The 13,012-nt window shown below is 40.3% G+C and overlaps 1 protein-coding gene across 1 annotated transcript in view; it reads left to right on the forward strand.

Moving 5' to 3' along the window:
- The window catches only part of LOC123759580 (uncharacterized), a 75,139-nt gene extending 71,083 nt beyond the window's left edge, over nt 1-4,056 (forward strand). The window contains exons 2-3 of the mRNA XM_069317322.1: nt 2,700-2,826; nt 3,630-4,056. Coding sequence (XP_069173423.1) covers nt 2,700-2,826; nt 3,630-3,779 — 277 coding nt within the window. The 3' untranslated portion in view covers nt 3,780-4,056. The remainder of the gene's footprint in view (nt 1-2,699; nt 2,827-3,629) is intronic.
- The last annotated feature ends 8,956 nt before the right edge of the window (nt 4,057-13,012 follow it).

The raw sequence follows: 13,012 nt of genomic DNA on the forward strand, positions 1-13,012 counted from the left end.
AAAAATCAATCAGAGACATCGAAATAATTAGGTAATTATCTCTTTGTAGCAACTCCGGCCTGACAGCTGGCGATCAACAGACCACCTGGGACGCACGCTGAGTCAGCTTCTGTTTTTTTGCCAGACTTCCTTGCCCTATAGCGGGCAATATATGCCACTTACGATATTTTTATTATTTTTCCCATGATCAGTGAACACAAATTAACAGGTTAAGAAGAAAAAAGTTTTTTTTTTTTTTTTTTTTTTTTTTTTTTTTTTTTTTTTTTTTTTTGGGTATGCGCCTGTGGGTGTCAAATGGTATATAGCCATGCACCATTTAAGGGTTAAAGTACCCGTAACTGTCAAATAGTTATAATGGACATTTACCTTTCCGGGGCTGACAGTTGTGCGTCTTAACCACCTATAACTAAAAACTTATATATATAACTGGACAATTTTTATAAGTAAAGACAGAAAAGAAGGGCACTTTCTTGCTTGATGTTATGGTTGAAACACTATGAATTCATGGGTATCTCTTGATTATAGATGTCAGCAACACTCCTTGTGTATCACAACTGAAAGTACAGTACATGTACTAATGGCGTCTCGCCTTCTCCCTTCCCTTGATTTCGTTTTCTTTACAAAATACAGGTTATAATTTATGTATTTATTAGGAAGGAGTGGATTTAGACTTATATCAAGTATTTAGTTTTTTAATTAACAACATTCAATAAAGCATAATTCAGCCTTTGGACTGTATGCTTGAATTTAAATAGAAGCATAAATATGTATGACATTCTATATGTATTGCAAGGCTGAATTGCATTTTCTCCACAGAGAATGGAGATACTGTATTAATTATAATGGTTCTCTTTGGAGTAAATTTAGTTTTAGTAAATTATGGAGTAAATTTAATTGAATATAATTTAAGTAAAATGTGGGAAATTTTCCCACATCAATTGTAGATGTAGTTTTTGTTTTATATTTTGCATAGGAGAAATAGTATTTTGAATTCCTCTTTGTTTTTACTTACTCTCTTACTTAAATCTTTGAATATGTTAGATATCAAGTCACTGCACACCCTTAAGTGTACTCTCTATATATAAAACTCTGAACTATAATGTTAATCCTGACCTTTTGAACACTTCCTAAGAGAATTGTAACAGAATCCATGGGCACCACACTAGAAACAAATATCTACTTGATATTCCAAGAGTGGGACTTAATAAAGCAAGAAATGCTCTGCAAATCAAGGGTCCCAAAATGTGGAATGACCTTCTCAACCAGTTTGAGTAAAACTAAGTACAGTACTACCTAATAAATTCCATGTAACTTGCCTTGCCTCCTAAATGTCTACCTATGTATTGTAAGTAATGGTAATGTCTTCTCGCAAACATAACAGAGGATAAACACCCACACTTGTGTATTTATGAAACCTACATCTTGCTATCATCAAACATTAATGATTAATGACTAACTTGTAAAACTACTGATACCTGTTATGTTTTAACTTAAAAAATTTCTTATTTTCTTTGGTGTCCGTTTTGTTAAAATTATTATCTGCTGTTCTTTTGCAATTTCTGTTGTTCCAATCAACATATAATTATTGTCATTTTTTTTTTCTACTACAGTTCAATTCATGCTTTTGATCTAAATTAGTTTTGTCTTAGTTTTTAATTTTTTCCCACATCTTGCATGATACGCTGTGCACATTAGTGACCTTAGGCATAGTATATTCTAGCTCTATCTATTAATCACACATTCTGCTTATAACTCATTCTGTATGCATGTACTTTTACCTAAATAAACTATTATTTAGCAATCCCTGTGGCGAAGTGGTAAGACACTCGCCTGGAGTTTCGTGAACACTTTAGTCTGGGTTCGAATCCTGGCCGGGGAGCATATACACAGAATCTGTCAAATAAAACCAAGCATTATTAGAAATAAGTTAGAATGGTAGTGCATCCTAACATGATAGACAATAAATTTACATTGCATATTTTTTTACCACATCTTAGGAATTAGGAATGCCTTATTAATTAATTATTAGTTGGACAATTAGGAATTACATAATTACAATAATTACACAGGAATCAGATGGCATTTCTGCCATTGGTATTTGTATTCTGCCATTTCTGCCATTGCTACACCTAACCGGTCATTAGGCATTTCAGTTACAATTAAAGCTAATTGAACAGGTAAATCAATGGAATTATTAGCCCTACTTCTATTAAATCAATAGTACTTTTAAAAGTATACTAACTTAGAAACAATGTATTTTACGTTATCTATTGTCTGAAACATGTTTTCATCTTTCAATTTTGTTTTTTTCAGATCCCATATATACTGTCACTGCCAAAATGTAGTACAGTACTCTAGTTTTATTTACTATATACAGTATATAGTATTGGAACTGTAGTTCAGTAGGTCTGGTTGATCACTGCCTGCAATGCATTTACCCATTTATCCTCCTAATCTAAGCAATTTGATCTTGAGCTGTTTATAATATTTGAATTTCACTTATTAACCATCTTGTGTTTTAACTCCTAATTAATGTATTTACTGAACAAATTACCATGTGAGAAGAAAGCCAGTTCAAAGAATCTCAAAGAAGAAATAGCTATATCTAGGTTCGAGACCCATACAGTCCAGGTGAATGGAAAACTATCCCTAGCAGTAATTCAAAGGATAGGTTTTAACTGCATGACTTGATTCCACAGGATGCCGACAACTTCCCAGAAACACCATAATTTTGTTTCGGAGCCGATGGGGGGAAAAGGGGTGACAAAAGTGCCTGGTGTGGGGCAAGCAACAGGTCGCAGGCTGTCCAACCATGGATGCACTCAGGTGAGAACTAGCATTTCTAATCAGTATTAAGTAATGAAAATAATTTTTCTTGTGGCATAATAACTTTGGTAGTGAAAAATATAATAAAAATCATGGCAACAAAGTTAGTTTTACAAAAGGTTACGAGGTCTGAAGTCCTTTTTTGATAAATATTATGATAAATTATGATAAATTACTTACAAACTAAAGTGAAGATAGTACTGTTAGTATAATTATACATCCCTTACATAAAAATAAGTATTTTAATACTGTATACAGTGTACTGTAATCTGTCATGAATAAGATTTCACAGTCTGGTCAGCAATGTGTCATAGAGATTGGAGTTCATTGACCCCATGCCCATTTTAGGAAGGATTGATGCCTATTCTGTGTCAGTGAATCCTGCAATGTCTTAAATTGTGGTTTTGTTTACCGTAGAGTTTTTGAAAGATTTTCAGCTGTTTATAATATTATTTATATAGCATGTTCAGAGAGGGGAAGAAGGGGTGGGAGAGGAGGAGTTAGGGGAGGAGGAAGGAAGGTTGAGAAGGAGGAAGGAAAGGGGAGATGAGAGGGAGGACGAGGAGAGGAGGGAGGGAGGGAGGGAGGGAGGGAGGGAGGGAGGAGAAGGGGAGGGGGAGGGAGGGAGAAGGGGGAGGGGGAGGGAGGGAGGGGAAGGGGGAGATTGGGGAGAGGGAGGGTGGGAGAGTTTGTATTGCGAGATGTTCTTAGCATAGGGACTTGGGATATGTATATGAAAGCATCCTTCATTGGCATTTTAGATATTGTTGTTATAAATCAAAACCTCATTTCTCCTGTTGCAGGCAACCAACTTGCTGGGAGAGTACCTGGTAAGGCAAGGGAGGGAACACTCTTTTGTTGACTTCATGCAGGACAATGCTAGTGCTCAGCCACAACATGCCAAAGCTACCTATAATGCACTCAAGGAATGGAGTGACAATAACCTCATGTAGATGACTGACCAGCATTTTTTGGACCACAGATGAAGGTGAAACATCACAACCTTCCAGCGATGACGAGTCATCCTTTCATGTACTTTTGATTTGTGTCCCCTTTTGTAAATCGGTTTTCTAGGGCAGGGGGGATGCCCATGTGGCTCCGTGAAGCTACAATCACATACAGCTGGTATGTCAACCTGAGGGTCCCTTGAGGGCCATATGGGTCACATTTGTGTTGTCAGGAGGGCCACATACAACTAATTGAAGTCATTTAATAAAAATTATTACAGAATATTTGTATTACTTAAACTTAGAAACATATAATGTGCATACAAATGGTTTAGAGGCAATCCTGATTCATGAATGCAAAGTAATGAAGAAATTTAACAAAAGAAGAAAAAAAATTAAATGGCAAGATATACAATTAAACGGCAACTTTTATACAACAGCAACTAATACATAGTACAAAAATTACAACAGTTCAAAATGAACATTTATTTACGACTTTTGAATCATTTTTAATGTTTTCCCCGAGGCTTGACAGCTCTTTTTTTTTAATGACAATATTTGCTGTCTTGCTGAAATGTCTGTGTAGTTCCCCACTTTGATCAGAAATAACAAGTGTTGATGAGTCAGTCTTGTTCTGAGAAGTTTGTTGATTTCATGAAGGAAAATAACTGTTCACACACACAGGTAGAAATGAACATTGCCATAATCCTTGTGGCGAACTTTATGAAGTTTTAAACTTTTCAGGAAGAGATGAAAAGAAACCAGGAATCCACACTTCAAGATACAGTACTTTGCTCTGAGTGTAGAATCTGACAACAGTTCTTCTATCTGCAGGCTTTCTTCTGCCTTGGCAAGATCAAAGATGATTGGTGCTGAGAATAATGCAAAGTGGTGTTCTAAAGATGAGAAATCACAAAATCTTAATTGAAATTCCTTTGACAACAATTCCAGGTGCCTGGAATTGTTCACCTGACATCAGACACTCTGAGCAATACAGACTCGGTATTGGCAGTGTATTTCAGCTCTTTTCACTTGGAAAAATTAACTAAATTTTTATTTGACAACTGTGATTTCCATAAGCTTAGTTTTGTAATGAAGCACTTGATGTCACCATACAACCGAGTGATAAGTTTCTTTTTACCTTGTAATTTCAAATTAAGATCAGTTAATTATGCAGGAATGTCCACAGCAAAACCTGGATCCTGGAGCCAAATTTTATCTCCTATTTTCTCTTGTGTTTGACCTTTCATCTCCATAAACATAATTATTTCTTGTCTTAACAAATAAAATGTTTTCAGGACTTTGTGACATAACAACCAGTGGACTTCTGTGTAGAATGGAACATCAGTAAACTGATTATCCATTTCTTCAAAAAAGTGACTGAATTGGCGGTGGTTGATAGCACGACCTCTGATATAGTTCACTGTCTTTGTGACCAAACTAAGCACATGATCCAATTTTAAACTCTTTGAACACAAATTTTGCTGTTGAATAATAGTGAAAATATGCAAATGATGAAACTGGATGCGAGTTTTCTATTTTTGGTCATAACTTAGCAGCAACACCATTATGTCTGCCAGCCATATTCACAGCACCGTTGGAGGATAAGCATGCAAGTTTCCCCGAATCCAAACCATAGTCATTCGGAACCTACTTGACTTTCTCAAAGATGTCCTGGGTGGTTGTAGTGTCATGCACGAGGGAATCCGTTAAAGCCGTTCTTCATAAATATTAAATTCACTGTCACATGCCCTGATGAAGACTGCAAGCTATACTATTCCAGTGAAGTCAGTGGTCTTATCAATAGCAATAGAAAAATGTTCAAATCTTGAAGCAGCCTTCAACTGTTGGCTTCAAATTACCTGACATTTTATCAATCTGTTCAGCAACAGTGTTCCTAGTTAATTAAATATCTTTGAATTACTGTGCTTTCTCTGAACACACAATTTGAGCTGTTTTTACAAGGCATTGTTTTACGAAATCATCATCTTCATAAGATTTCTCGCACATAGTGATCATTCGGCCGAGTTCATAGCTGGCAGTAATGGAGGCGACATTTCCTTTCTAAATTTTCATAAAACGTGTCTGTTGCTGTCTCAAGTTATCCTTCAATTCCTTCAGTCTTAAGACACATTGGGCCTTCATATTTATCGTAAGATCAATGATTCATTTCATAATGTCCTTTCAAGTTGTACTCTTTTTGCTGTGGCAATGCTGTTGTTGCAAATTCAACAATGTATCTTTCAACGTTGTGCAAAAAATACTGTAATTTCCATTTTTTTCTTGAAAAACTCCCCCTTTCATTCAGTTTTCTTTTTCTTTTAGCTGGATGAGCATTAGCCATTTTAAAGAGGTGGAATCTGACAAATAAAAAAATATAATTAATAATAAAATCGCCAGTTAAAAATTTACAAAAATCAGGCCTACTAAGCAGTTTATGTCATGTTTATTTTTAGAAGTCTTAACTCACGTGCCTCACAGCTGCATTTGTGTTTTTGTGGTTTTGAAATCTATTAAAAGGTAATAGTTTAAATAACAAAAACTCAAATTTTGGCCATTAAATGACCAAATTACAAGATCCTTTGTGCAAGCCACATGTTTGACATGCCTTACTTAGTACTCGCCTAGTTGTGCTTGCGGGGGTTGAGCTTTGGCTCTTTGGTTATTAGTGTACCATCTGCTGAATTGCATCAGCTTCAGAGTTCTATCTGGCCTACCTGGGACCATGAGCAAAAGCCAGAAAGCCACGGAAAAAGTGTCATTTATATATTTATTTGTTTATTTATGCCACCACAGTGGAAGGTACCCAGAAAGTCAGTGAGAGAAAACAAACCACAGCCGGCCATAGAAGAGACTGTAGCCTCAAGAACCACCAGGAGAACCCCTGAACAATGTAAACCAATGATGGAAAAGTTTCAAAAGAAGTGCCAGCTCATTTATCCCTACCTCTAACTATTTGGGGAGAGGGGAGGTAGTGTGTGTTCAGCTGGTGACACAGCCCTTGGTTCTATGCTGATTTGTGTTGTGTATTGGGTTGTTTCTCTCTGCTTGGGTTCTGGTCACCCGCTTCAGCCAGGTGGTGGTTTCTTACCAATGTTGACTTTACTTTACCCTGTTCAGTGTAGTGTGAGCCTGAACTTAAGAGTGCTTGGAGTTGTATGTGCACAGGGCTTTCTTACCAGGTGCTTTCTAGTGCTGTCCTTGCACTAAAGGGTTCTCTTCCCCTGTGGTGTTCTCTTCGTTCTCAGGGTTCTTTTCTGGGGTCACTCCTTTAGAGGCACTTCTTGCTTGTGATGCTCATCCGGGGTAAGTAAGGTTCCTTGTGTTTCCTGTCTTTACTCAGGTAGAGTGTTGCATTTTCTGGCTTGGGGTGCACTGGGTATTCATGTACATAGTTAGCCTGCAGAGGTCGACCTTCTCAACCATCGTAGCCAGGCTGTGTTGGCCTACTAAACACTGATTCTATCCTTTAGCTCACTCCTGCATTTTACAATATGGACACCATCCAATTAGTGTTGGTACTCTGTTGATATAGATTTGGCAGTATATTCTTTTAGGCCAGGCGTAGCATCCCAGTGCCTATGTGTCCCACTTGACCAATTTCTTCAGGCACTGGTAATCCCCTGCAGGTTCGGTGGTCCCTACGCATCATATCAAACTTGCTTCTGCTCAATGCAAGTTTGAAGGCTGTACATTGTCCTTGCCATGTGGAGATGTTCATGCCTCTTACCTCTATTATCAATTGGGTCAGTGTCCCCTTCAACACTGACTCTTGTGGTGTTTGTTTTCCTCGTGTGACTACTCTTTTGGATTCTCCTGATGTGTTGAGGATCTGCTTTTTCAGGCAGTGACTGCTTTATGTGTTAGGTTTGCTAGGTTATGGTATTCTAAGTTGTGTGCCTGGTTTGATGCTCCAGGTTGGTGTTTAGGGATCTGGAATTGGAGGTGTTGGTCAACTCGACATGGGTTCCATCCACACCTCTTCCTTCCCTGGAGGGCATGATGCGCCCTTCTGATCCTCCCTCCCAACTTCCAACCCCAAACCATCTGAGCGTTTCGGGTTCAGGGCAGGGTATAGGAGGGGATGTGTCTTGGTCAGCTCCTGGGATTGGCTCTTCTGATGTGGATGCTGAAGAAGTTGGGTCAGCTATTCCCCTAAGGGGAGCCGGTCGGCTGAGCGGACAGCACGCTGGACTTGTGATCCTGTGGTCCCGGGTTTGATCCTGGGCGCCGGCCCAGGATCAACAGGGGCACCCTATGCCCCTGTTACCTAGCAGTAAAATAGGTACCTGGGTGTTAGTCAGCTGTCACGGGCTGCTTCCTGGGGGTGGAGGCCTGGTCGAGGACCGGGCCGCGGGGACACTAAAGCCCCAAAATTGTCTCGAGATAACCTCAAGAAGGTTTGTGGGTCTTTCCGGCTGGCATCATCTTCCTTTGAGACCATTTCCTCAAAGGAAATTCACTGATGGGTTCCTACATTTTCCGGTCTCAAAACTGGTTCTCCGGATTTTTGGTTGATCTTCGATCTTTGTGTTGAATCTGTTCATTGCTTGCCCCTCCTTTTGGACGACCACCCTGTTCCAGGTCTCATTTTCGAGGCAGGCTCTTGGATGATTTCCCTAGATCTCTTGGAGGCTTATTGGGAAATCCCGATACAGCCGAGGTTCAAGGATTAGTTGGGCTTTATTATAGGGCACAAGGCCTACCTCTTTCTGGTTTTCCCCTAAGTTCTGAAACTGTTTTCATGCATGTTCACATGCTTGACTCGGGTTGTTATAGCTCCTTCAGGCTCCTTGGTGGCCAGCCCAGCCTTGGGCTTGGTGTCAGGTGCTGCTTGCTTGGTGTTTTCCATGGTTCTGCTTCTGAGGGTAGGCCTAGTGATTTATTTTGCTGGTTGGACCTTCTCTGCTCAATACATCTGGTATTTCTGACAACGGTTCATCATTATTTATATGGTGATCAGATGGCCAAGTTGGTGTCCCACCTGTGTGCCAATTAGATGGGGGAAGTATGAGGTTTCTTGGCACTCCTCACCACTTCCATTCCTTACACCATTATTCTTCGATTTTGGAGTAGGTGGTGCTCTCCTCTCTTTCCTGGTTCTTTCTTGATCAGCATCTTATGCTGAATATTGTCGTCTTGTATTGTCTGGCGCTGATAGAGCTGCTGCAATTTGCATTCGATGTTGATACTTCCTCTGCCCCATTTTGCAGGCTGTGTCATACCTTGCTTCGCCTCTGTCTTGTTCATGTACCGCCTGAGCCTGCTTGGTATTGGACCGTGTTCTTTCCTTTCTTTTCCTCAATTCACGGTATCTACTTTGGTCCAGGACTGTTTCTTCAAGGCTTTATTTTTGGTTTCCCTTGCCTTCAGTGGTTGGGTTGGGAAGTTTCATCCTGTACTCCAGGAGCAGGGTTTTCGTTCTTTTGGCCCTAGTGGGGTTTTAGTCTGCAGCCTGCTCCTCCTTTTCTGGTTGGCTTTTCACGGAGTGCCTTTGTGATTGATGCTTGGTTGGTTCAGCCGAGGATGCATCATCTGTTGTCTGGTGGCAGCTCTCCACCCCTACCTTTGAGACACTGATCCTGCCTCAGTGGACGCTTTGTGGGTCGATCTGGTCACATTGGTCCCCTGTTCCAAGACTCGTATTTCTCAGGTCATCTGCAGTGTTATTGATTCCAGCTACCCTGTGGTCTACCCTCATCCCCATGATGTATGAAAATAGGCCACTCCTGACTATGTTTGCTTACATATCCTGGGCAGCATTTTAGGGACGGGGGTTTTGAAAGTCAGAGTTTTAGTGGCCTGGTATAGTGTCAGTGTGCCCAGACCCAAGTGCCCCTATGTGGCTTTGGGTCTTGTCTTGGGGCCTGGTGTCTCTTGTCTGTCCTGATCCTGAGGTTCTTTCTCCTCCCAAGTAAGTACCCTGTTTCCTTCTCTGTAAATAGATACCTTCAGGGAACCATAAGGGGCTCCCTGTAGAAAACCAGCATTGAATGCAATAAAACACTAATTTCTCAGTGAGCCCCAGTGGCTCCCTGGAAGCTCCCCCACACCCTCCAGGTCATCGGGGTGGTTTTCTCACAGCTACCATACAACTGAGGACTGAGTCACTGGCTAACCGTGAGCTACCAATCCCTCTTCCCTGACGAGTGGGGGGTGGTGGAGGAAGTGAGCTGGCGCTTGTTTTGAAACTTTTTGATCATTTAATTCATTGTTAAAGAGCTCTTCTGGTGGTTCATGAGGCTATGGTCTCTTCTATAGCCAGCTGTGGTTTATTTTGTCTCACTGACTTTCTGGATCAGGTGGTGTCATAAATATACAAATGAATATGCAGAAATATAATATGAAAATATAAATGCTACTACTCTCTGTGCCTCTATGAGGCAGTTGGGTTTTAGCTCTAGGTCTCCAGTAGGCCAGATTGAGCACCACTAGTGATAGTAGCTTCAGGGAGCACAAGACCTCACCTAGAAATTTGCATTTCATTACATTCAACACTATTTTCTGTGGAGTCCCTTCGACTTCCTGGAGTTATCCTGGCTGATGTGTATATAATTAGAGCTATCCAGGCTGATATGTATATCATTAGACTTTGGCATCATTCAGTGTGAATGAAGTTCTAGGCATACAGGGGACCATGAGCCAGAACCTGGCCCCCCCTCAGAGAGGCACAAGAAGTAATGACCTATAGAATTGATCATGGGATTTGGAGCATTCTGTGACTTTCATCGACCAGGCCAGGCACCCACAAAGGTAAAAATAAACCCCTATTTTGGTTAAAATTATTAAAAAAGACTAATGAGTGGACAGAACTCCCCAATTGAAAACGAACATGATGTCACACGTGCCGTGCCACCTGTCTGCGCAGCTCCCCTCTCCCCGGGAGGGGGAAGGGGGGAACCCCAGACCCACCGCGCCGGCGATCCACCCACCAGTTCTCGGCTGAAGTGATTGTAATTACCTAAGTAATTACTAAGTGTAGTTACAGGATGAAAGCTACGCTCGTGGTGTCCCATATTCTTAGCACTCTTTGTCATACAACGCTTTGAGATTACTGACGGTTTTGACCTCCACCACCTTTTCACCTAACTTGTTCTAACCATCTACCACTCTGTTTACAAAAGTGAATTTTCTTATATTTTTCCGGCAGCTTTGTTTCATTAGTTTAAATCTATGACCTCTTGTTCTTGAAGTTCCGGGTCACAGGAATTCTTCCCTATCAATTTTATCGATTCCTGTTACTATTTTGTACGTAGTGATCATATCGCCTCTTTTTCTTCTATCTTCAAGTTTTTGCATATTTAATGCCTCTAACCTCTCCTCGTAACTCTTATCCTTCAGTTTTGGGAGCCACTTAGTGGCATGTCTTTGCACCTTTTCCAGTTTGTTGATGTGCTTCTTAAGATATGGGCACCACACAACAGCTGCATATTCCAGCTTTGGTCTAAGAAAAGTCAAGAACTATTTCTTTAGTATTTTGCCATCCATGTATTTAAAAGCAATTCTGAAGTTAGAAAGTGTGGCATAGGCTCCTCGCTCAATGTTCTTAATGTGGCTCTCAGGTGACAGTTTTCTATCTAGAACCACCCCTAGATCTCTTTCTTTGTCAGAATCTTTTAAAGATTCCTCACATAATTTATAGGTTGTGTGGGGTCTAAGTTCCCCAATTCCTCATTCCATAATATGGCATTTATTCACATTAAAGTCCATTTGCCAAGTGGTGCTCCATCTACTTATTTTGTCCAGGTCTTCTTTTTTCTCACTCAGATTTCTTCTCAGATTTCTCACATAATGTATAGGTTGTGTGGGGTCTAAGTTCCCCAAGTCCACATTCCATAACATGGCATTTATTCACATTAAATTCCATTTGGCAAGTGGTGCTTCATATACTTATTTTGTCCAGGTCTTCTTGAAGGGCATGACAATCATCTAGGTTTCTTATCTTCCCTATTATCTTAGCATCATCAGCAAACATGTTCATATAATTCTGTATTCTATCTGGTAGATCGTTTATGTAGACAATGAACATTACCGGTGCAAGAACTGAACCCTGTGGTACTCCACTTGTAACATTCCTCAATTCCGATACATTGCCTCTGATTACAGCCCTCATTCTTCTATCAGTTAGGAAATTTTTCATCCGTGTTAGAAGCTTACCTGTCAACCCCTCCAATATGTTCCAGCTTCCAGAACAACCTCTTACGTGGAACTCTGTCAAAAGCCTTTTTTAGATCCAGATAGATGCAGTCAACCCAACCATCTCTTTCCTGTAAAATCTCTGTGGCTCGATCATAGAAACTGAGTAAATTCGTTACACAGGATCTTCCAGATCGAAAACCATACTGTCTTGTCTGATATTATATCGTTTTTCTTCAGGTGTTCTACCCATTTAGTTTTAATTATTTTTTTCCAATATTTTGACTATTACACTTGTCAATAATACAGATCTATAAATGAGGGGGGGTCTTCCCTGCTGCCACTTTTGTAGATTGGAACGATGTTAGCCTTTTTCCACACATCAGCTACAACTTCTTTACACAGGGATGCCTGAAAACGATGTAGACCCAAAAATAGCGTTTAAAAAAAAAAACTCCTTTATGTGTTAATTGGGGGTACCGGGTGTAAAGGGTGTGGGAATGGGTGGACTCTAGCGGGTAACGCACCCGCAACTTTATACGCGGTTGCGGGTGGGGCGCCCACATGTTTTGATATTGATAAGCATATGTCCGTGTAGAGAATTTTATTGCGATCACAGTGATACCAGAATCAACGTGATAGATCATGATTTGACTTGACAAACATGATAACAGCAGCAACATATCCTCAATGTTTAGCGCGCACGGCAAATGAGCGACTTCGTTTTTTATTTGGTACGGGTCTCACGAATGCTTTAGTGACATTTTATATGTATGTTTCTCTAGAACATTCTATTGCAAACACAATGATACCAAATAGAAACACATGCATCAATAAATAAGGTCACAACACTGAAAAGATTATACACTTTTCAGTAATCGCGAACATGCTGTGCTGTTGGTTGCGCGGTAACGGGTAACTCTTCCCTGACTTTCCCACGTCTGGCGGGTGGGGCTGGATCATGAATAGGACTTGATATTCATATGTCCGTGTACGGAATTTCATAGAGATTCCATTGATACAAAAAAAAACGATGTAGGACAATTCTGGAGGTGACTACCCTAAAAATAGTAAAAACATTTCATTGCTGTTTTTTGCGCGCG

This window comes from Procambarus clarkii, chromosome 8 (genome assembly GCF_040958095.1).
Source record: "Procambarus clarkii isolate CNS0578487 chromosome 8, FALCON_Pclarkii_2.0, whole genome shotgun sequence".
NCBI lineage: Eukaryota > Metazoa > Arthropoda > Malacostraca > Decapoda > Cambaridae > Procambarus > Procambarus clarkii.